The sequence below is a fragment of the Cryptomeria japonica genome, chromosome 4 (assembly GCF_030272615.1).
Source record: "Cryptomeria japonica chromosome 4, Sugi_1.0, whole genome shotgun sequence".
In the NCBI taxonomy this organism is placed as follows: Eukaryota; Viridiplantae; Streptophyta; class Pinopsida; order Cupressales; family Cupressaceae; genus Cryptomeria; species Cryptomeria japonica.
Genome location: NC_081408.1, coordinates 384668118 through 384694834, shown reverse-complemented (window position 1 = coordinate 384694834; position 26717 = coordinate 384668118). Strand labels below are relative to the sequence as shown.

Below are 26717 nucleotides of genomic sequence, written 5' to 3'. Positions count from 1 at the left end.
AAATCATCAATCTATAAAAATAATGACAATTAAAACACAAAATGAAGAGACATGAAGAGGATATTAAAAAAAATGGAAGACAGGGCATGGCAGACTAGGCCCAGTATCCTTTAAAGGCATGTATGAGCGTGGGCTACATTTCATTCATTCTCTTATATATGTTATATACACATAACTGGCTTGTCACTGCTCTACATTGCAGAAATATAAGTGTGAAACAGGATATAGGCTCCCTAATGTTGTTTTGTCCTACTTTCAAGACTATATTTCCTTTACATTAACCATAAGCATGGACATGCTGATCATAATTAAGCCGATTGTTGCATTGAAAAGAATTTTTGGAGGTCATTCTTTATATGCATAAATATGAACTATTATGAAATGATTTATGGGCTGTAAAATTTGTCATCCAAAATCTTACTAATTTCAGGGTAGATAGGTTCTAACATCAATACATATGATCTTATTTTCATGCAACTAAACAAAAATAAACCTTCATATTGTGATGCAATCTTTCTTTAGACAATAAATATGATATGGAAGTAAATCTCATCTGAGTAACCATTCAAAAATCCACACTGCGGGGCTTAAGAGACACCAAAACATAAAGGTCTAAAATATTGTTGTTATGATTTAGTCATACACTATGAATGAAGGAGATGATATAAAGACATTTTGAGGTATTATTGTGCTTTCAAAATTATCTCTCGCGTGTTTGTGTTAATATGCACCAACCTAATTGGTTTTCAATACATTAACCCTAACTGCATTTGACTTAGCATAGCCAGATCAACAAAACAAAGCCAAAATTCTACTTGAATGAATCCTTGTGAATTAAAATCTATCATTCATAAACCACATCCTATTATCCCTACGATATATCATTTATGAACAACATATCATTTATGAACAACATATAATTCATCATAACTACAGAAAAATAAAGGTCAAACTTGTGAGACCTGTAATTTGTTAGAGGAGTGAAATTTGCAACTTTTCCACATTCTGCATCCTCCTCAAGATCCTGGGTGTCAAATGCTGCTCTCCATACATCACCGTCATTCCAAACAACAGCATCTATCACTGGCCCTTTATCTTCATATATCTGTGAAAAAAATAAAATTCTCAACAATAACTGCAATATACATCTTGATAGCACCTCCACAAAAATTCTAAAAATCATCAAAGGTGTAACAATTATTATTTTAAATTACTACCAGAAGAATAGAACTCACACTGGCTTGTTTTTTAAGATAATCAACTCTATTTTGAAGATCCTCGCGCTCCTTTTTCAAGGCATGATTATCTGGTTTAGGATGTTTCTGTGCATCATAATTTCACAGAATTTAAACATATAATACAACAAATGTATACATGTACTAACTCAAAGCTGAAATGTTCAACAAAATATAATACAGAAAAATAAAAAGGTTCTTTCACGACTTGGAGGCCAGCCCTCAAAAAGGTGCCCAAACTTCATACCATATTAGACAATCAAGGGTGTACCTTTGCATGGCAATACCATAAACCAATATTATTTCAGCTCAACAACAAGATTCAAGGAGAAAAAGGAACTGAATAAGGAATAAAAATACTCAGATCTTGGCTGTATAAAAAATAGCGAACAGGTTCCACCAAAGACTTTGAGAGAGGTTCCATAATCTTTTATGTGTACCCAAACAAGTTGGGCACTTTTCTACCTGGAAAATCTAAATTTATATTTGCATAATCTAATTCCTCAAGATAACAACTATTAAGCATTGGAATATAAAAGACTAACCAACAATAATCAAGATCAAGAAAATTGATAGGGATTGAAGGAATACAACACAAAGATTGAGCCTACACTTTATTTAAATTAAATTGAATCTCCAGCAAGAATTAGGTCTGCAAGTTTAAAGTAGCATCATCTATTTATATTATAATTCTTTGAAAACAGCATCACAATTCCTTTCCTGACGATAAATTTGCTCTTGGAATTCTATATATTTTAGATCTATTCCAAAAATAACGCCAAGTACATGGGAATACCAATGGTTGGGCTTTATGTGAATTGATCAAGAAAGAATGAGTCCGAAACTCTTAGTACAATGGATTTTTATTTTTTTTAAATACAAATCTGCCAGAATAAGGTATAACCATTTTATTCTCTACCTGATCAAATGCTGTGAGCTTCTTGAAGGCATCTAAAGTAGCTTCTGCGTGTTTCTCTTCCCATTTCTTCTTACGCTCTTTCTGTGAGGATATTCCTTTCAGATAAGTTTTAACTGAATTAAAACTAGTTTAATCTACAAAGCAAACAGCTTGAGTCAAATATTGATACTACTAACTACTAAGGCATTACTACAAAAAAGCTCACCTTTAAACGAGCAGTCAAAGTTTCAGTGAAAAGTTCGTAGACAAATTTATAACCTACTCGCCATTCTCCAGAAGGATTCTTCCATGATTTGTTTACCATCAACCGTGTGCCTACAAACCAAACTTATGCCATTAGTAAAATGCACAGAAGTTGAACTTTTCAAAAACCTCAGTTGTTGATTTTCCCAGGTTTTATTGGATGTATTTTAATGTATATATCTGATTCAATCTGATACTTGCATTCTTGGAATTCTATGTGTACTCAAATTGAATAACATTACACTATATATATTCCTTTGGAGAGGCATGTCCTTGAACGGACATGTCTCTCCTTTAATTATAATAATTTAATCAATATTATAATGTTTCATCAATCAATTATTAATTTAGAATAATATAATAGATTAATATTGAATATTAAATTTTATATGATTAATAATAATATAACATAATAATATATTATTATTAATCAACATATATTATATGTATTCTAAATGATCATTCGACTCAAGCTACAAACATTAACACTCCCTCTTAGCTAGGGAGGATGATTAGACAAAATGTGTAGTGATCTCCCATGTCAACACTTATGGCCCTCACCATAGATACACAAAACATAATTAACACTCCCTCTTAGCTAGGTAAGATGAATGTAGACAATATATTCAAGCATCATAATTTAATAGATAGTGATCATTTTAGTCATTCATGAGAATCATACCATCTAATCATTTGGTATGTAGTATCACCTAAACACTTGATCTTGAAGTTCATCACATCAATCTTGCGATTGATAGGATATCACCTAAGCATGTGATATCAGTATTGCCTACACGCAATACTTAAGGATAATCGTATGAGAAAGCTTAATTTCTCACCTTATCCTAGTTGTGATAAGTGCACTAACATTTTATACAAATGTTATATCACCTAAATACATGATATGAAGTATCACCTAGACACATGATACAAATGTTCATCACATCAATCTTGTGATGACAGGATATCACCTAAGCACGTGATATCAGTATTGCCTAAACACGCAATACTTAAGGATAATCATATGAGAAAGATTTAAATTCTCATCTTATCCAAGTTGTGGTATGTGCATTAACATTTCATATGAATGTTTTACCACAACACAATCATGGCTTCATCCATGATTCACCAGAGATCCACCATGATAACTGGTTTGGACATTATAAGATCGTCACCTTATAATGTCTCCATACAAGTGTTCATTATCTTGAGAGATCGTCACCTCTTAGATATGAACCCAAGGGATAAAATCCAAAATTGTCCTGTCATGACAAAGAAGTTTACACATTAAACATGCAAATACAAATTGCAAAGCAAATTACCTTTCTATCATACCTAAACCTTTTCTGAAGTGATCAACCTTCACTCTAAAAGAGGTTTTTTGGTCAAAATATCTGCAGTTTGATCTCCAAGGGAAAACCCCCCTACTCAAGGGAGAAGCACCCAACATAAAATGTCTTTATATATCAAATATGTCTAGCAATAATGCAAGATACGGGCCCAATATATGTTGCTTCACTCCTTGAAGCAAATTTCACAGGAGCAAATCTAATTGGTTTTCTTCAGAGGATCGATCTGCTCTAACTAATATATAAACTGCTCTTCACATAAATTGAATGGATCAAAGAATGAGTTTGCATCTTCTATATATATGAGGGAGGCACCCTTTCACAAGGGGTCGGTCCTCAATGACACCATTTGTCTCTTCACAAGGGTGACCACTACAACATCAACACTCCCTCTTAATCTGATATCAACCATCTGACCTCCTTGTCTAAGGTTGCTTTTGATGAAATGTTAGTCTCCCTGTGAATCTGATATCAACCATCTGACCTCCTTGTCTAAGGTTACTTCTGATGAAATATTAGACTCCCTCTTAATCTGATATCAACCATCTGACCTCCTTGTCTAAGGTTACTTCTGATGAAATATTGGACTCCCTCTGAATCTGATATCAACCATCTGACCTCCTTGTCTAAGGTTACTTCTGATGAAATATTAGACTCCCTCTGAATCTGATATCAACCATCTGACCTCCTTGTCTAAGGTTACTTCTGATGAAATAGACTCCCTCTAAATCTGATATCAACCATCTAACCTCCTTGTCTAAGGTTACTTCTGATGAAATATTAGACTCCCTCTGAATCTGATATCAACCATCTAACCTCCTTGTGTAAAGTTGCTTCTGATGAAATGTTAGACTCCCCCAGAATCTGGTCTCAATCATCAATTCGTTTATAAGCATCAATTTATTTCTCCCTTTAATTCAATTTTATTGTGCTTTTGTCCTGAAGGTATGTCAGAGAGAGATTACAAATAGCTCATAAACTAAATTATCTTGAACAGAAATACCAATGATAGAAGCATACAAGATTTTACTAGCCAATATTATAGCATAAATTACAAACTCAATAATTCATGTGCCTTAATAAAACATGGAATACTTATCTTAAGTTTAAAACATTTCCTTTCATAAGGTGAGCCCATATAAGAAATATCACGCATAAATCATCTCTCATCATAATTCCCTTTGAATGATGTAGAACATTTTCATAATTTTGATCAACACTTTCATTATGATCTGCCACACACAATCGTTAATAACTTTTGCAATTTACCAAATTTATCCAATCTCTTCGGTGAGATGTTAGAAAATCTAATTACAAACATTTCCTCCAAGTTATAGCCAGATCCAACGGTTAAAACAGAAGTTATGACATTTTTCCCAAAACTGCTAACCCTAGGTAGGGTTTCAAGTGACCTGCACCAAAGTCGTCATATCTTGCACAAAACTGAATCAAATTTAATGAGATAAACATATTTGAAAACTAGAAACACAGATCTTTCCATCCATATATTATAGTCCTCATTTTGAGGCCAACCAAGGGCTGTGCAATGGCATATTTCAGACTGAAAATTCTATAAAAAAAAACTGAATTCTCCAACCCTCTCCAACCTCCAAATTAAACTTCACAGGCCTGAGCTCTGATACCATGTTGATTTTCCCAGGTTTTATTGGATGTATTTTAATGTATATATCTGATTCAATCTGATACTTGCATTCTTGGAATTCTATGTGTACTCAAATTGAATAACATTATACTATATATATTCCTTTGGAGAGGCATGTCCTTGAACGGACATGTCTCTCCTTTAATTATAATAATTTAATCAATATTATAATGTTTCATCAATCAATTATTAATTTAGAATAATATAATAGATTAATATTGAATATTAAATTTTATATGATTAATAATAATATAATAATATAACATAATAATATATTATTATTAATCAACATATATTATATGTATTCTAAATGATCATTCGACTCAAGCTACAAACATTAACAAAAGTGACTAATTCCAACTCAAGGAATCTGAAATTCATGAGTGCATCTGTAATACACATTCGACAATTCTTTCAGTTCAGATGTTAAAGCAGTATATGGAAATTAATTGTGTTTAAAGGACAACACAATTTGAAAAAAAGATAAATAAAATAATTTTTAAATAGTTGTAATGTAAAATAAAATAACTCTTAAGTAGATAAGATAATTATTAAAAGTAATTCTTAAATAAAATTAATCTTCATTAAATTAAATAATTCAAATAAATAAAAATAAAGTATATAATTTAAATAAACTATTCTTAAATAATTCTAAAATGAAATGAAATAATTCAAAATTGATATTTAAAAAAAAATATATGTATATCATATATTATCATGCACCACCTTGATTTTATTTCTCATTCATTTGGTGAAAGGTGAATTGCTAGTGAATGTTAAGAGTGTAGAAGAAGAGAGTTGTCTCCTGCATAATTGCAAGTTCCAAAGAAGACGAGAAAGTGCCTCACTAAAAAGACCATGCAAATCTTTACTCTAAAATATACATCGATAATAAAACCGTGCAACTGACTTTTCCAAAATATATGAATCTAGCCATGCAAGACTCCAACTAGTGATTCAGAACCTGTAAGAGATTAGAGAGAAATGGAATAGCTACATATGAAACACAGTCTGCAGTACAACGTTTTATACAGAAACTGTAAAAAATGATATTTTGGAGTCCAAACCTGTATTTTCTGTATACAGAATAAAATTGATGAAATAATATATTGCAGAAACTCCCAGTAAGCCATATCAGGGTTAGAGAAGACTGCACATGTTACTTTACTGGAATAAGTAATGGGAATGCTGATTGTTGAATAATGACAGATCAGTAGTTGACAGCTTACAAAACAATAGCTATGGAATGCATTAAATTCATGAACTTCAGCATTTTCCAACAAGGGGACAAAAAACATCATTTCATAAATGCATCCAAGTATACATAAAATTATAAAAATATGTGGCATTGAAAATTTGAAACAATGAAAACACAAGTACAGACCATAAAGCCAAATATTAGGATAAAATAAACTTAAGTCATGTATCTAGTAAGTACGACACGGACAGAGCTCAGGCAGATTTGGTTCATAGGCTAAAACTTGAAAGAAAGAAAAAGCACCTGATGCCCCAACAATATAGCCATCATCATCAGCTTCAACCACTTTTGAAGTGTCAATATCACCACTCCCTGTACTGCATGAGCAAAAGATGGAAGTTTTATGGCTTGTAAGACAGTAATAGATTCTAAAATCAATTTGAACAATAGCACCATAATCCAAGTTGAAGACAAAGGCATTTGTGAGTACCAGTCAAGAATATCTAAGATTTTAGGTTTTCCATCTGATGTTACCTGCAACCCAGCAGCCGCTGGGTCCACACCAGAATCTGCACAGAAAAACTTGTTAATCGTAATGTAACTCACACAATCAGGAAGAACGACAAAAAGAACTTGTACAAATGAATTCCTATGTTGAAAAGGTTAGAAAATAGTGACATTATCTAACATTAGGATTTGTCCACAAATATCATGATTGGAGCCTTCAAGCTTCCCTGATCCACAATAATTGAGCTTCACAAGAGAAAATGTGTATAGAAAAAGAGAAATCACTTCCTGCACTGCAAAGATTCTTTTCTTATGTGCCCAGTTTCTCGAAGCTTGTTTTTGTCAAATAGCATGACTTAAAGCAGTTATAAATTTTTATGTAGTGGGACTCAATAAGCTTCAAAACTTCAGTTCCTTTTGTCAAAGCACCATACTTTTGAATTAGTTCTGTTAGACAGTATTGCAGACAAGTAATTACAACAAATGTGATCTGTTTCAGTATTAAATACAGTTTAAGGGATTTCTCTGATTCTGTTTGAGCTAATTTCTAAGTTGGTTATCATGTATATACGCATATTGCTAATCTTTCATGAATAGTTGAATCCAAGAAGTCATGCTAGTCACCAGCAAAATATCACTTGGGGAACTAGATTGACAATGGTGTACCAAGAGGTCCATTCGTACACACAATTTCATCACTTGAATTCAGACTGCTAGTTTAACCAAGCCTTTTTATAAGATGAATGAAATAGAAATCTCGTGGCCAACAAATTGAAATAGCTATTGTCATACCCTGCACTCGAGGAATGATACACACCACAAGGCTAGTGTTCTATCTTTCCCTTACACAAAAACAACTTCATTAAACTGAATAACAACAGTAACACTAACGTCTTTGCAAAGCAAGGTCATAAGCTCATGTGAAAATAATCGAGTGATTATTCATTCCATATATGAAAATGAATGAGCTAGGGAGCTCTATAATAAATGGTTCGTGAAGAGGCAAAACTTGATGAAAGTTTTGCTAAATGGAATAGCAAGTTAGGTAAGCTTGATTATAGAGAAAATTTAAGGTGAAGCATACTTGAGCCAATGAAGTTCTGAGATAGGTGACCTCCAAAAAAGTTTCAGCACTTCACCTTCATGAGCATCACCTAAATGTAACAAGTGTTAATTGAAACATGCATGGTCATGAGAGATAAGTTCTTGTGAAAGACTACTCGAAGAGTGAACCAAAACTAAACACTAGAATTCAAATAAATCATCACACTATTTGATATGATACTAAAACACTGTATTCAGAATAAAGAATATTACATAGCATTAATATCTCAAAAAAGGAGGTAGAGGCTCAACAAAAATTTATCCAGAAACAAGTCACAGGAAACATAATTTGCAGGTGCAGTTGGTCAAAAGAAAGAAGGTATCTCTTGTCGTTGAGATGGCTGTTGAAGCCAAACTTGATGAAAGATGCCACAAGCTACAGCATTGATCTCAGTATTTGTGGCCTACCTAAGCCCATCGATCCCTTACAAGCTGGTCATTCATTCTTGCACGAACCCTTAACTTGAAGGATGTCTCTGTCCACAAGGCTTGGGCACTTCTGGACAACACTCTTGTCTATTGGGGACTATCTGCAAGCTCTTTGAGCTAAGAGAAAGTTCTTCCCCATCCCTCAAAAGATAGATGTAGACCTTATGAGACTCCAAGTAGATGAACTCCAAAAAGCCTATATCCAAGTTGTAGCTGCCAAGAGAGAGAACAAGTGGGCAATTATACAAACTTTTGTGTCATCATTCCCAACTCTCCTACCTTTGGGTGGTCACACTCTAGACCAGTTGCATTATGAGTTCTGGGTCTCAATGGGTGGCATTGTGGCAATGGCATCTCTATTACTTGTTGGAACTGCAATGGTGCTATATAGTCCTCTCTAAGCACTTTTTAAGATGTGATTGCTTCACAAGATCTCATCTTCCTACCTAAGACTAACGAGAGCCTGAAACAGGCTCCCCTCCAATTACTAGTTATTTTTGGATGTCAGCCTTTCATTGTGAGATTTGTAGGTCTGGTGGTATTCGTGGCTCTGGTGGGGTGGCCTACCTCATCTAGGATTGGTGCTATATGGAAGTAGAGCAGCACTGAGAGGGCAGCAAGAATTAGGGTCAAGATATTGGATGAGTCATTGTGGGATCTTGTGACATATCTCCTTAGTTGCAGTAAGCCCAATATGAGCATGATTCGCTACACTGACATGGATAAGCCTTGCTTGCATTGGTGAGATTTATGATGGCATTGACTCAATGCTTGAAAAAATGAAGTGCATTATAAATGCAAAAGAGCAAGACCTCGAGGACGAATTCTTCAAACAAGTGGAAGCAATTGTTGTAGAAAGGTGGAATAAGATGACCACTCCTTTGCATCTTCTTGCCTATGCCTTGACACCAAAGTACTATAGCAGTCAATTTATTGATCAGCCAGGAAGGCTTGCACCATGGAGAGATTTAGAAGTGTCTGAGGGGTACAAGACAGCATTCCTTAGACTCTACCCTGAAGATGATTTGTGAGATATGATTACAAATGAGTTCATAGAATTTGCAAACGGAAATGTTCTAAGTGTTGATGCTCTTTGTCACAGATTCAAGAAGGATGCTCATAGTTGGTAATACTTCCATGGCACATACTTCCAAAACCTACAACCCCTTGCAATCAAAGTTTTATCACAAGTTTAATTAATTAAAATTTATCACATGCAAGTTTTATTTATAGTTTACTTTTGTCTTCATAGGTTGCTAGTAATTTTTTATTTTATAACTTTATAACTTTAATTGTTTACTTTGTCTTCATCGGTTGTTAGTTCATCTGCATCTAAAAGAAATTGGAGCACATACTCTTTCATCCACTCAATAAAGCGCAATAGATTGCAATCAAAAAGAGCAGAGAATTTAGTATAAGTGCATTCCAGCCTATGTCTTCTTTCACACAAGCAATATGACTACACAAGCAAGGGGAGACGAAGATGTGGGATATAGTGCCAGAGCATACTGATTTGGATGCATCCGCTTCTTAGCTTGTTGCATTTGATGACTCAAATAGCAAGCAAACTATAAATAAAATGATGAGGAGGATGAGGATGAGAATGATGATGTTGATGAATTAAAGAATCCATTTGATGTTTAAACTATAAATATTAAAACTATAGTTCCAATTGTTGAAACAATGATACTTGAACTCGATATTATTATTTTGTCATTTTGATATTGAACTTGATGTATATGATGCTATGATGGTATGATCATGATGCTATGATTACAAGTTTATATTGGTTTTGTTGTTTATATGATGCTATGTGACGTTCTAATCTTAATTCATGCTTCTAGGCTGCATGAATATAATTTTTACATTGTTTTTGTACTAACAAACCCAAACCCCTTTTCAAGATTTTGCTGTACCGGCATATCGGGTTCTCTAACCCGAACCGTTGCCCAAACCCAAACCGGCAACTTAGATATTTTTTAATGCTTCTTTCTAGATACCAGTTCTTTTATAAGGTGGCTACCTTGGAGATAAAATCCATTTACACATACTTGAGGTCCAATTTTCTAGTCCCTCCTCCAGCATGAAGCTTGCCTCACATTCAGATCTTTGTAAGGGTTATGTCTCTCCCTCTCTCTTGGAACACCAACATTTTCAGATCCACTTCCAAGATATCTCTTATTAGTACCATCATCAAGCCGACAATTTTGTACAGCTTGAAGGTTCAGGGACCTAGCTTGGAATCCGTTAATTAGGCCCATGTTGGGAGGGTCCACACTCTCATGTTGAAGAATCTTATAAAGTGCAAGCATATTGTTCCTCAAAGCATTGTCTAAGTAGAGTTTATTACCCACCCTCTGCGTCTTGAGACTTTCTTTTGACTTACTGTCTACAAGCACAGACTCAAATCCATGGCTGAAACTAATTCTAATTAAGATAGATATATGTGGCTCTTTGCCCTTGTAAGAGGATTGAGTCATTGAGCCTAGTTTCACACCATCAATGTTGGTGCTCAAAGGGTAGCTCGCTCCTTTCTATTGGCATTCTATTGACAAACTACCTCCTTTCATGTATTCCTTGAACACTCCTCAGCTACATCCTTTGAAGGAGACCATTACCCAAGCTACTATAGGGGCCATTTAAAAATATAAATCCAAGCACTTTTACCTCCCCTTTTTTGCATCTCATCCCAAAGCTTGCTTTTAACACCGAGCATTTCCTTCAAGTCAAAGATGGATAGTTTGTCGCCCTCACTATCTCTAGCATCAATGTCACATGGATTGAAGTTCCCCCTTGGCCAAATGAGGGTACATTCCCATAAATTACATGTTGGGATTGATCATCATATTTCTTGCCTTAACCAGATCTAATGTCTTTGCTCCCTCCAAGAGGTTGAGACCGAAGACCATTTCATCTTTAGAAGCATCATTTATTATGAGATCTAAAAGAAATATCATTGCCTCAACAATGACTCAAGCAATAATCTCTCTACTTTCTTTAGATATTCAAACTAGTGGCATTTGGCTCTCTATCTTTGAGAGGCCATCACCCTTCAACACAAATCCTTACATGTGGCTTATCGGGATTCTAGAGCTCCCAAGTTGATCACCTCCTTTCAGCACATCCAAGACACTGGTAGGCCTAAACGAACTTTGGATAACATTACTTCTCCCATTGATGCAAATAGGCCTTTGAGACACCATCTCTCACACCTTTTGCCTCAACTCACTCACTCCCACTCTACATCATGGTCTCTTTTCTTCTCGATGGCACAGCCCTACTTCTTCTCATCGCCTTAGATCTCCTCTTCACCCCTCTCCCCAGTCACAAGGACAAATCTATATTATGATTTTTTTCACTACTACAGGTACTACTTCGGACTTAGGTGTGATCCTAATCAGAGTACCTCGCTTAGTCCTCAGCAACCTCTACTAAACATTATCAAATCTTGTGTCAATCCTTTCATAGTGATCAACAATGGTACTAGCGACTTTGCCATTTCTGGTCCAAATAGTGATACTTGATGATCTTCAATTTTCCATTCTGGCTACTCTCTACTCTTTGAGGTTTAAGTTCCCCTATTTGTACGTATTTCCTGACAACTTGTTTTGATGGTCCCCCTATTGTTTTGTATTTTCTATTTTTCTACCTTTGTTCTTCCACTTGGTGGCACCTTTCTAGGTTTCTCTTCCTAGAACTTTCTATTGTATACTATTGTTCTTTTAAGTCCTATTGACTTACTATTGGTCATCTGTGGACATTAATATACTCCAATTCTTTCTTTCTAGAATGAATGGTTAATAAGGCAAAACAATTATTGAAGGTTGTATGAATGTGGTCACAAGTGAACTGATTGTGGGAGAAACTCCATAATTAAGCACATCTGATCCAAAGTAGTATTGGGATGGATGATCTCTCAAAAACTCTTAGTGTTTCATCCATGTTAGCATCATGCAAAAGCAATGAATGTTTAGTGACCATTCATGGTCATGAGAGATTGTTCTTGTGAAATGTCACCCATGAAATATGGGTCAATGAAAATCAACCCAAAACTACACATTTGTATCTCAATAACCATCATAAAATTTGATACACTATGAAAACACCACTCTTATGAAAATGAATGAGCTAGGAGGTCTATAATGAATAGTTTGTAGCTTCATAAGAAACATCTACTAAAGAGCAAATGAGGTGCAAGTCAAATGGGCTTGATTGTGGGAGAAACTCCATGGCGAAATGCACTTAAACCATAGTAGTATTGAGATGGGCGACTTCTTAGAAAGTTTTAGTGCTTCACCCCTATGAACATTAGCATCACCTATATTGAATGATTGCTAATTGGACCAGAAATGGTCATGAAAAAATGGTTCTTGTGAGCCTCTAATTAAAAAATACAGATCAACAAAACATTTCATATGACACACCACTTGCTGAAAATGTTACGCACAAACTAGTAAACTAAAGGGACTTTCTTGTGAATAAAAGTCTATTATAATTATGAGCAAGTCCAGTTAAATAAAACATTTATTAGTGCAACATGCAGCTATAGATCCAACTAAAAAAACATGTTTGAATTTATTATTATTTAATTACTATTTTTCTTGTTTAAAACATTTATTAAAAATTCTTGTTCTTTGCTAATTTAGGATGGCAATTGTTGATTAAACTTCAACTTGATTCTCCAGATCATATTTTCTTCTTACGTATCACAATGATATGATTTTTGTCATGTCCCTTACCTCATGAGGCTGACATCCAGCACCCAACAGTGCTTTTAGACACTAAAAAATATATGATAATATCATTACTTAATTTGATATTAATAAATAAATATAGTTTTTGGGGGCCACCCTAAGCATTCAACTTTTGGGCGCCAACTAGAGATATGGAATTTTGGGAGGCCGACTTGTTTGTTTTTGCATTGGGCAATCAGGTATAAAAAGGAAGGTCAAATTTCAATTGGAGATCATTAGTATGTTAAGAATCTTCTGCCTTTTACGTTGCAAGCTGATTGAGATGAAAACCTCAACCAACAGATACCAGGTCAAAGCTTATCTTAATCTCAAGGGTTAATGTTGAAACGTCCAAGTTATATCCCATCAAAATCACCCTTATCACCATTGAATTGACATGCCAGAATTGCAGCATAACAGACCAGCAATCTAAAGGTGGAATGGAACTACCAACGACGGGTTATTACGCTACTACTGTGAAAAATATTCATGCAATCTGGGTACACCCTGCCTACATCTGCAACTCACCCAGGTAACTAATTTAATTATTGTAGTCTCTACTTACAAGTTGTATTGAACAATCTAAGATTACAGACCTTTCATGTACTGAAGATAACTATTTTTCAGACAATATCATTCAATGTTTTGGGCTAGTATTTACAGTTATAACTGTTGATGAATGTAGTGGCAAATCATTTTAACTATGACGTTGCAATGGTTTAGTAACATTTGTTTCATATAATAGTGCTAGTACATTTCAGTGGTATCAGAACGTTCTTTCTTGCCAGCATGTGGTGTTGCAGTTGAATGAGCTTGAGTAACAAAGAATTAAGAAATTAGCGAAGAGAAAAGAAGGCGGCCATGGGAGACAGAGAAGGAGAGAACACATAAGAATTCCTCGGGGAAAACAAGGAATTTCAAGCTTCCATGAGGGATTCCGTGGCTGAGATGGTCTGATTCCTAAGAAGATTGAATCAGCAACTAGATTTTGGTAGATCTAATGGCTATGATAATGCTTCAGTTAACCGGAACCCAAGGACTATTAGAGCCAAATGTCTGGGAAGAGAAGAGGCAGAACCCATGGAAGAAGAGAAGCCTTCTAAAAAAGATGAACTTGCAAACCATGCTGAAATTTTAATGTAATGCCCTGAATGATGCCATCCGTCATGACATATCTTTTGTGGAGTACTATGAGATGAAGACAAGGAATGCACAGAGGAGAAGGTGGACATATAGCAGCACTTGGGAAAGATTATAATACCTACGTTTGATGGAATGAAGAGTTGTTCAGCAAGAGCATGGTTGCAGAAAAATTGGATACACACTTCTCATTGAACCCCATGTTTGAAGAAGAAGCCATTAAATTCACCACCTTGCATCTAGAGGGTGTGGCCCACGAGTGGAGGTATCATGCAATGGTGTGACTCAATCACTACTTTCGAAGAGTTCAGCCAAAGATTAACAAAGAGGGTCAAAAGAAGGATCCAAAGATTCACTTCAGAGAACTAGCACAATTGAGGCAAGAGAGCACAGTTGAACACCATGTGGCAGAATTTCGGAGGCTATCAGTGATGGTGACGGATGTAACTGAGAGGAGACTCATAGTTCCTTTTGTAGGAGGCCATTTTGTAGGAGGCCATCAAGAGAGCCTTAAATTTAGAGGATTTAGAAGCAAAGGACAAATTCTATTCCAAGAATGCACATCTGATTCAACATAAGAAGCTTCCTCATAGGAGTTTATCTCAACCTAAAGGCATTACCCCCTAAGCCAAACCAATTTGAGATATCCAAGAATGAACTGCAACGAAAGAAATTGTGTTTCACTTATAGAGAGCATTGGCAACCAAATTACAGGTGTTTGGGAAAAGGACAAATGTATTGCATAGAGGTAGTCTCCGATGAGGATTCCGAGGTAGAAGAACCTGTGGCTGAGATTGTTGTGGATAAGGTTGAGAATGAGGACCAACGCACTTGCAGCACTTTCAGAAGCACCTAGATATCACTCTTTTCATGTTAGAGGAGTCTTGCAAGGACTAAAGGTGACGATTTTGATCAATAGTGAGGCAGCCCACAACTTCATCAATGAAGGGTTGGTGGCTAAGATGGGTTTGAGGATAGATGATTTTAAAGGGTTTAATGTTACAATGGCAGACGAGTATACTATTCCATGCAGCCAAAGGATTCAGCCAGTGTTAAAAGACTCAGACTTGGAGCCTAAACTCAAAAAAAAACTTGGCAAATTGAAAAAACCAAGAAATTAGGAGATTTTTGAGTATTTAAAACTTGTTTCACGCACCCTTCAATAAATAAACTCGATAAACACATCAAATAGAAGCAAAATTTGATCACATGCACAAGTATATATCAAGCACATAAATATAAATACAAATTTAAGCTAAAGGAAATAACACATTTAGATATATAAATATTGTCAAATGTATACAAGACTCCTGGAATATGAGATCCATGGCATCAAAACAAATATCAAAACTAATAATATATGACTCAAAGAAGCCTACATTACTCATCACAACATCACGGCAAGTTATGCACTAGTGTCCAAGATAGGTCTTGGATGATAATGCAGCCATGATATTTTCTTGTGTCTCGGTGACTGGTGTATATATTCAAGTGAGGAATTATTAAAGTTTTCTTGAAGTCTTCAATATTGCATGTGTTCTTGTCAAGCCCATTAACAAAGACGAACTGCTATGTAAAAAGATAAATAGTTATGTTCTAGTTTGACCTTAATAGGATACTAATAAATGGAATTGTTCTATGAGTTGTATGTGCAGGGCATGATGATGCATTTTTGCATTATAAAAATGCCATTTCTTGCCAACGATGACTTAACTTGTATTCAACACTACAATGACTAGTGTAGCATGCCAACTTTGCCTATGGCAGTCCTTGTATACTAAACAAGTTGTCCAATGTATGAAACAAGATAATCATTGATTGTTGCTTTGACTACGAAGATGCAGACATTTGCAACAAGGGATATCTACTTTATAGATTTTATGATCATGATTCATCATTAGCCTATTACTTGCATAGACTTATAGTTTGATGGGTGTTTGGCGGCAAAACTGGATGTTATTGTTTCATATAGTAGTACTGGTAGATTTCAATTTTAATTTCAACTCATTCACTAGGTCTTTCACACATATTCTTTCCAAGTATTCCAACCTAAATGAGTTGCTTTTCATAATTTCTTGAATTTTGAATGGTCACAGACATTATACTTTACACTTACCACACATGAATTCACATCTTACATTGTATTTTAAGACTAAAGCACTATGTGAAGACTTCTGTCATGCCAATATTTCCTTCTAAATTGTGCGACTTATGTTCCTTATTTTATACAGCACTCATTCAATTTATTAAGCCTCAACAGATTATCCTTCAATTCATCTTCATACCCTAGTCTGTTTTCAATGCAGTTCTTACACTAGGCTCAAGCCATTTCATTGGTAGTGTTGCCTCTTGACAATAGAATAGCTGGAAAGGTGTGTGCCTAATAGTCGCCTTGTCAGCCATCCAATATATTCAAGGTACTGTAAATAAGCATTCTTCCCAATCCATACCCTAGATGCCGTAAGACTTCTAAATCATTGAGATTAACAATATACTCATGGTTTGACTAGGCCATTTGCCAATAATTCTCAAAAAATAATGGATGATTCGAAATTTCAATGTCACTAACCAAATCACATGATTGAAAAAATGTCACCCGTCATTTGTGATTTGAATTGGGATATAGACCAAATCTCACTACATCCTGGTCTTGAAATAGTTGAGGTGTAGTTTGAGCACCATTCTCAGGCAAAGCACTGGCTGCATCTTACTAACTTCCAGTGGACCAATGAAGTCCAAACCACATCTTTTGGGTAGAATTTTTTTCAAGGCCCAATATTCATGTAACATTCTCCAAAGTTCCGTTTGTTGTTATCATTCTTACATCATTGTATCAAGATATTTTAACATGATGTTATTTTCATCTATCTTTATGGTACTTTATATGTATAAGATTACATGACATTTTACATTATCTGACAGTTTTATTCTAAACTTTAGAAATAAAAGTTCGTTATTTCTATATAATATTATGAAGATATTTGCCATAGATATATAATTTACATCTTAAAGTCATTATTTGAATATGTCATGTTACCATTGCGTACATTATATGGGCTTTTTTAGATGCATGTGCATCTCATGTATTGTTTATTGTATGGATTTCCACACATACTAGTACACTAGAGATGTGGTGTATATGGCATGTGATATATTTTTCCTTTGATTTAGTTATTATTGTTTTGGCTATTAACACTCGATTTGTTTGAGGTGTACAAGAAACAAGAACAAGCCAACAAAAATTTATTTAGAGAGAATAATATGAAACAAGAATAAGACAATTGGAGTCAATTCATAGAGAGTAACATGCATATGTTTGCACCATCTTAATCCACCCATCGGATGATTAAATTGTATCAATGTATACTACCATAGCCACATGCCTGAGTCTTACAAAACTCTAAGTGTCATTGTTATGCATGATGTCTAGTCTTATAATTATGATGTCTTATATTGTTGCAAGTATTTAGAAATGATTAATATTAATTTATGCATTTCTCTATGTGTTTAAAAGTGTTTGGAAAAGTGTTTGGAGAAATTTGTTTTAAGATGGTATCTTTTAGTCGTCTTAAAAAGGTAATTCATGTCATTTAGGTGTAACTTGGCTTTGGTTTTGTCATATATGGAAATCACATCTTCTAAAGGCATCTAGAAAGCCATAGGTGGGATTTCGGACACGATAAGTCACCAAATTTTGAATGTCATTTAATTAACATTTGGATTTAAGCATAATGTGATTTTGGCTTTTATTTAGATAAGATATACCAAAATATCTTGGAAATATTTCATTTTTTAAATTTACCTTATTATTCAACAATTGATTTATGGGCCTTTCTTTCTATAAGATGTTGAAAATTAGGGTTTCACCACCTTAATGAATAAAGCCATTAATTTTCATGGGACCACCTTACATTAGGGGAAATGGAATTGAACTTGATTGATCCAATCCTAAAAGGACTGAATTCAAATCAGGTTAATTCTTCCCCCTGTTAAAGTTGAAAACTAAATTTGAATTTGGGTTAACTTGCAATGCTAGATCTAGGACAAACAATGAGAAATTGACATAAAATAGCAGTAAAATAATGTTCCAAAAATATCATGCAAAGCTATAAACTGAGATCTAAGGAGGGAAAATGGATCAGAACCTATATGGAAGATTCGGGCAAAATTGTCGGGACCGAGGAGAGTAGGTCACCCCTGTCCTTCAAATATCGGGGGCAAACAGATTGGATGTTTTCTAGATCAAGATGACACACAGAATCCACTGTCGAAAGGTTGTCAGAAATTCTCGAGACCAAGGGGAGCCAATCGCCCTAGTCCTCCGCTTTTCGCGCCTTCAAAAGCTGAGTCTGATTGTCGTCGTCTACACTGTTGGATTCCTTGCTCGCAACTCCTAAGACAATTCCTACACACAGAAAGAAGAATAGGTTGGGTTGATGGGGGTTTGCCTTAGGTCAAAACACAATTTAGGACTTATCCTTGAATTGAATTGATAATTGAAATGGAATGCTTTCCTTTTGAGGGAAAGGCAGGCTAGATCTGATCTGAAAGTGCTTGAACTTGATACCTTGATGAAGTTTGCTTGAATCCTCATGCAAAGGTGTAGAATGTCTTCATAGAAGGTTGATCATGAATGCTTGATCTTGACTTCACCTTCCCCTTCAATGCTTGATGAATACTTGAATGCTTGCTCACATAGACTCGAATTGATTTTGCTATAGTGCAATTGAGAGCTCACTTATGATTTCCTAGTTCTCTTAGGTTACCAAATGAGGGGGGTAGGCCTCCTTTTATACCTAACCGTGCATTAAATGTTTGAATTTTCGGAGCAATCTGACACGGAGCCAAATTTCCCGCCCACATCAAGTGACCACTGTGAGGTCTTATTTTGGGTCTTGATTTGGGAAGACCAAGGCACCCAGGGCATCCTGGTCCTATCAATCAAGACTCAAAATGGGGCAATGGCTGGATGAGAAGTTGAAAATGCAGATTTCAAGATGGCAAGAGCAACATTAAAACAGTCATTGAGCACTAGAGGCTAGAACGCCAAGGTGAGGGCTAGGCGAGAACGAAATTGTATAAGGATACAATTTATGACGCTACACTTTCCCTTTGGAAAGGTGTGACACATCAACAATCTATTGAATGAAGCTTTCTAAACTAAAGTTATTTAACCTAAAAGAAGGATTAAGAAGAGGAAGTTGCCTCTTTGTGGATTCATTATTGCATATTGAGAGAATTTAGAGAGCTTGAGAAGGGGGTATGAAGAGAACCAAGAGGGTTTTGGATTTGTGGAAGATTTGGAAGCCTATAAGTGCTGTTAGCTTTTTGTGAAAGCTTGGATAGAGTGTGCAGATCATCTTACTACATCTCCTGAGATATTAAAGCTTGGAAAGAAGTTGGATTGTAATTCATTTATGCTCTTTCTTATTGTTAAATCTACTTATTGATTAAAATTGTATGTTTTTACTTTTGTGAGTGTGTATAGAAATGCAAGGTTTCAAAAGTCACAAGGCAAGCATAGTTCAAGAGGCTCTTGAAAGATGTAAAAGGAGAAAAATAGGAAGAAGAAAATAAGTTGTTTTCTAGCAATGTTCGGTTTGATGCAAAGTGTAAGGCTACAAGGAAAACTCTCAAAGATCTAGGCAAAGAAGAGATTAAAAAAATTGTAAAAAGCCAAAAAAAAAAGAGAATACATGAATACAAGGAGAGAGTAACTAGTTTCTTTAGGAAATAATTCAAAACTCTTTTGGAGGGAACTTCAACAAAAAAAAAAAAACACAGATAATAACATCACAGCTACTAGCTTGCATATGCAAAGCACAACCATACAATCATGAATCACAAGTAGGCCTTGACCACCGTCAACATGTCAACAAAATTATTTACTTTGAAAGAGGTTAGGTCAAGGTATTTAAGAACATGAGTATACGAAAGACTTGTGGAATGATTTAGCTACAGGTAGAATACTTAAAATGTGGAAAGAACGTCCTTGTTTCTCATATCAAGAAAATTTCCAATAGCACCATCTAGCATGGGTTTCCAAGTGATTGGACAACCAACATAGTGATACCTCTTTAAGAGCGGTGATGTCAATCATCCATCCAATTATTGGCCCATCGTGATCAATCCTTTGTTTGTGAATTTGTTTGAAAATGTGATTGTACACCAAATCAACAATCAATAAAGAGATAAGAGAGCAAAAGAGCAATCAAGCTTCGGACCAAAATAGTAAACTATAGATTATGGCATTATTTTGAGACATATCTTTAAAAAAAATTGAAACAAAAAAGCAGAAGCTCATTGTTGTTTGTTGACTTCAAGAGAGCTTTTGTCGTGGTTCCAGGAGCAATCTATGGTTTAGAATGAAGGATTTGGGTATTCTAGAACAATATACAGCAATTGTTCATAGGATTTATGAATAGGTTTAAGTAAAAATCAAAACTGAGGGAAGCTATTTAAAAATATTTAAGAGTAACATACACGCCAAACAAGGGTGTTCTCTATCCCCTACCCTATTTGTCCTGTATATTGACAAACTAGAAAAATGGCTAAACTTGCAAGGAGGGGACGGTATGCTTTTGGGAGAATATGCTGGGTGGATTCTCTTGTACATTGACAACAGAATTTTGATCCCTAGATCCAATCAAGAGTTATAAGATTACTTGTATGCCTTCAAGCACTTGTGCAAGGAGATGGTTATGCATGTCAACACCTACAAGACAAATATCATGATCTTCTCCAATAGATAGAAGAAAAGTCAGCTCAACTTCTATTTTGAAGGGGAGTACAAGTATCTTGGGATTGACTTCAACCACAAGCTTAGTTGGGATACTTGAAGAAGAAAGAGAATTTTGGGATGTTGCAGAGCACTTTATGCATTGCAAAATAAGAGCAGGGAGGTAAAGTTATGGAACTGGAAAACTATTGGACTCAATTCAAACTTTTAGTTATTCAAGACCTTTGTTATGGAAAAATTCTACAAGTATATATGGAAAAACCTGTTAAAGAGAGAGAGAAAATATTGCCTTGATGAATATAAACCCACTAATAATCATCAACAAAAGGCATCCATAGAGACAAACATCCCTTGGAGATCAAAGATACTCATATCAACTGAGGACTGGTTCACATCATCTTTGATGTGAAATAAGTAGATGAAAGAGGCCCAACGAAGAATGCAAGGAAAAAAATCGTATGTTTTGCACAGCTCAGGTAGTTGAATCATGAAAACACTTTATTCTAGAGTTCAAAACTTACAATGACATTTGGACCAATTACATAGGTACTTTATTGGTTGCTTCCTCATAGGTTTTGCTCTAAGTGAAGGTTGGTAAAACAGGGAAACTCATCATTAAACTCCATAGCAGAATATCAACAAATCTAAAAGCTACAATAATAGGATCTGTTATCCAATAGACTATCTTTGACTTCAAGACATAAAAATTCTTCTTTTATATTCTTAACACTTAATTTTCAATACTTTATGCTAATAACCAATTATAATTATGAAAGAGAGATTTGTTTTCATGCTACTACTCATTTTATATGGATCTGTATATTCTGATAAATCAATTTATTATTCGAAGCATTGCAAAAACACACAACAGTGAATAAAAAATGCAAGGAAAATGGTGACAAACGTACCCAATATTGCAATAACCACTCCCCTGCCATCATAAGAGGGATAGGAATTTAGAAACGAGAGAGCAGCAATCTCCTCCTTTGGCATTTGGCTGGTCATAAATGTGCGCATTCCTTCGCTCATTGTACCTGCTCTGGCCTTGCCCTTGCACTTCACTCTCACTCCCCCTTTTCCCAAAGTCACAGGACGCAAGAGCAAGAGTGGTGTGTGCGTGTGAAAGGGTATATATGTCTTTATTTTCGTATGACTTGGCTTAACGAAGGAGGCGGGCATCTTCATCTCACCAATACCAATATATAGAATGCATTCCCGTAAAGTGACATCATATAGAATAGAATAGAATAGAATAAAATACATACCTAGACCAATGGATGACAGAAATCTTGTCACAAACGGATTTATCTTATTATTATTATTATATATCTACGCTTAGTTATTTAATAAATTATTCGATGTCTTTCAACAACCATTGTTTATGGTTTTCTTTTTTATTGGAATCACCGTTTGCATTTTTCTCAATGAGTGTGTCTCGAAAAATTTTAATTTATTATTTAATTTTAATTTATTTTATATAAAAAAACAATTAACACTGAACATTTTCAGATATCCAATACTAGAGAAAAAATAATTGGCATAATTTTATAAGCTAGAAAGAAATTAAATAATAGTTACATAGAATGTAACGATTGCAAGATACAAAATGGTTTCTTGGATCAACTTTTCCAATCACACTCTGTGATTCATCATCGCGATGAGAGTTGTTAAAAAGGTTTGAGGAACTTTCAAGTAAATGCATTAGTGGGGTAAAACTTTATTCTAAAACTTTTCTAACATCCTTTTCTTTATAAAAAAAAATTGGAAGTTATGGGTTTAGTAACGTCTAAGTTTAATTTGGAAGAGTTTTATTATTTTAGAGTTTGAATTTTTACAAGATTTGATGATTTAGGGTTGGAAGTTTTATGAGATGTTTTTAGGATTCGAACTTTTATATTGTTTTTATTTTTTGTCTTGATTTTTCATAGTATTTGATCGTTCATATTGTAGATGTTATAAGGATTATTTAGATTTTGAATTTTTAGAGAATTTGATACTTTAAATTTTAGAAGGTAATTTTTTGAAAGCAATTAAGTCTAAGATTTGTGGGATTGAATATTTGGTAGCCATAATTTTTAGAACACTCGATTGTAGTAAAGACTCTGTACCTTAAAATTTGTCATGGGAATACACTAAGAAGCTTTGAATTGGTGAATTTATTTTTTAGAACACTCAACATGTTGCTCAAAGTTGAACTAAATGGCAATTAGAGTTTTATGGATATTGTAAGTTTCAAAGTCTAAAATTTTGTCTTGTTGGATTTTTATACTCTATCTTCATCATTGGATCTAAATCTTCTAATATATATGTCTCAAAATTATTCGAGACAATTTAGATGAATTTCAAAAAGGTTTCAAGGGTTTTGAGGGTTTGAGTAGAGGGGTTTGTTAACTATGGCAACAACAAAAATTGGATATAGTCATCTATAGGATGCAAATATTCATGAAAACTCATAAATGATCAACTCTTCTTTTTTTTTTGTTGCATGGTTTCAATACCCATTCATTTTTTTTTCTTCTATTAATAGCTTAAGACATTTTCACTCTACAACTTTATGTGTTTCTTCTTAATGTCCAATTTCTTTTTTTCTTTTACTAATTTAATGTGAATGCAAAGATCTGGGATAGGGGAGGGTATATAATCGGCAATGTGAATATGAATATCTAAAATAAGGAGAGTATTCCTCTTGATTAATAGAGGCTAATCCTCCTTTCAAAAACCTTGCTTTTACCTTTTTATCAAAAGCAGGGTCCTTGTTAAAAAGCAAATGAGAGAACCTTGATAGTTTATAATATTCAAAAAAAAACCACTATTCATCTATTCCTTCTACTTAAGGGAGGTATGAGGAAGAGAATGAAGGAGACTTGCACTATACCCAAGAAGATTAAGTACAAGAAGAAAAAGATCAAATTGGTTATTTTGTAGTGCCATGAGATGGATGATTTTGTCAAGGTATCAAGACTCGAGAAGGAATGCCCTTATCAAGAGTTGGGAGATGAGACTTTCATGGCCAATCACTTTGATAAGCATTATTATAGAAAATGTTTTTAACTTGTATCTATTAGAAATATGAGGCATAAGATAGTTATTAGCTAAATTAGGTTAACATAGGGTTAAAAAGAGTTGTTTAGCATTTTCACATTAAATGTCAAGTGTTAAATTATCAAAATTGAAGTAGAAAATTAAAGTAAGGATGTAGATTTTTTTATACAATTAGTATTTACCATTTATTGTACTAGATTTGTGAAAAACTGTCGTTTACCATTTAAAATCAATAGATCCTGTAGACACCTAAAAATGGTCAACGCTTGCGGGATCATACTTTAACATTTGCGCATTGCCTCATTTTAGGTTTTTGCGTCGCATTAACATTTCTCCTATGTCACGCACTTGGTCTTTATCATTTGCGAGCATCGAGTCATTCTTCTACATTCTTCAATCATCTTGCTCTCAAATTTGGTCTCGTCGATAGCAATCTTTAATCATGATTTTGGTCGATCTTGTCAATCTCTTATCAACTTGTCAATCTCGTCGTTTTGCGATCGATTTGTCATCGATCCTTGTCCTCTTCAATCATGTCAATTGGCGCATATCAATTTGGTCTCTTTATCAATATTGGTCAATTTGTCAACAAATTTCAATTGTTTATCAATCAAATCATTTATCAATTCAAAATCATGATCGAATCGATATCAATTATCTTTCATCAAGACCTAATTGTCATCCTTGCATTGCTAATTCATCTTTTAGGGTTTCATGATTTAATCATTTAACCTTGCTTGTCATTTCTCCCTTTAGGATTAATAAATTAATTATTTATCCTAAGTCTTCTCATCACAATTAAATGTTCATTTAATTGGCTAATAATTCCTCTCTTTGTGAATTAATTAATAAATGAAAAATTATTAATTAATTCACTTAATTTACCAATTTTCATCAATTTCCTCTTTTTCTAATTTCTTAATTCCTAAATTCTTAATTCTCTAATTTCCTAATTTTCTAATTCTTAATTTCAATTTCCTCCTATTTCTCTCCTAAATTCATGGAAATGACATGTCAATTTGTCATAATTTGTCATAATTGACAATCAATCAATTTTTGACATAGAAGTTTGTCATAATTTGTCATAAATTATCAATCAACAAATTTTGCATAGAAAGTGCATAATTTGTCATAAATTTGTCATAATTGACATAATTGATTTGCAATTTCCATTTGAATTGAATCATGCTAATCTTGTCATTTCTCCAATTTGTCTATAAATTGGATGAATTTCTTCAATCAAAGCCCCTGATTCTCAATCCCTAATCAGATTATCGAATTTCTAATCAATCACGCTTCGAGTACTTTTGAGCAATTTTCTTATCTACTTGCTTTCAATCATGTATGTGCACTTGTAGGTGAGATCCACAACCAAACTATTTGAAGAGGAAAGAAGAACAATGGAGCCGCATGAAGGAGCATTCAAATCTGCTATTGGTTTGCATGTCTTTGCTTTTGAATGTTTTTATTTCATGTCTCTATTGAGTGTTGTTTAGGATAGATCGTTGCAATGAATGCTTTCATGATTGAGCTATTATGTTTATCTTGTCTTGTGATGATTTCCAAATTTCCTAACATACATTAATTGGTGAACCCGACGTGAACACTAACCTTCTAACCTCTTTATGGTGTTTTTGAGTGCTTTCAAGTTGATTTGCAGGCCAAAAAACCCAAAAACAGGGTCGTGCAGGGTTTTCTGGAGACTTCTGCGCTTGTGTTGAGCAACCTGCGCCTGTGTTGAGCATTTTGTGCTTGTGTTAAAGACATTCTGTGCTTGTGTCATGTGTTCTGCGCCTGTGTCATGGGTTATGCGCCTGTGTAAAGTCCAGAACATGGGTAAAAATGCAGTGTTTTACTTGAAATTGGTTTAGTTTTTGCATTCTGTTTTCTGTGCTTTGGATTTTGGTACTAATTATCTGTGCAGAATCTTGGCATACGCATGGAAAAGAAAATAAATCAAACTACTAACATGTGTTATGCAGAATCGATAGTCAAAGACAACAAATCAAACTTCTAACTTGGGTTTTTGCAAGTTGCCTTGGAGAAACAACTAAACTTGGTGTTTGTCTTTAAATGTTTTAGGCACCTAGTGATTTCTAATAGGTTGGAATGAACATGTTTTTGCTTTGATTGTTGAGTGTGACATTGGAGTAGGAGAGTATGCTCTCATCCTTCTTAGGGTGATCAGAAATCCAGATCTTCGATACCATGCTTGTGTCTTTGATTGTGTGTCTCCTTTAGAGGGCCTGCCTTCCCGACCACTTTGCTTTTGCAAGCAAGTGATAATCGTGAGAAGGGAACGACCCAAAGTGAGTACGGCTAGAATACCTTGGCATTCTAACTCACTATAAAAAAATACCTGATGAGCGAAAGCTTTGAAGGAAGGGTTACGTGGGAATTGTAGTTACTTGGGAAG

General features: G+C 34.5%; 1 protein-coding gene across 1 annotated transcript in view; it reads right to left on the bottom strand.

Moving 5' to 3' along the window:
* LOC131074641 (tripeptidyl-peptidase 2) overlaps positions 1 to 22452 on the bottom strand; it is a 284234-nt gene extending 261782 nt beyond the window's left edge. The window contains exons 1-7 of the mRNA XM_058011296.2: positions 22168 to 22452; positions 7098 to 7176; positions 6911 to 6984; positions 2360 to 2469; positions 2155 to 2235; positions 1236 to 1322; positions 963 to 1105 (exon numbers count right to left, since the gene is read on the bottom strand). Of these exons, the coding sequence (XP_057867279.2) occupies positions 963 to 1105; positions 1236 to 1322; positions 2155 to 2235; positions 2360 to 2469; positions 6911 to 6984; positions 7098 to 7176; positions 22168 to 22444 (851 nt within the window). The 5' untranslated portion in view covers positions 22445 to 22452. The remainder of the gene's footprint in view (positions 1 to 962; positions 1106 to 1235; positions 1323 to 2154; positions 2236 to 2359; positions 2470 to 6910; positions 6985 to 7097; positions 7177 to 22167) is intronic.
* Positions 22453 to 26717: the final 4265 nt, after the last annotated feature.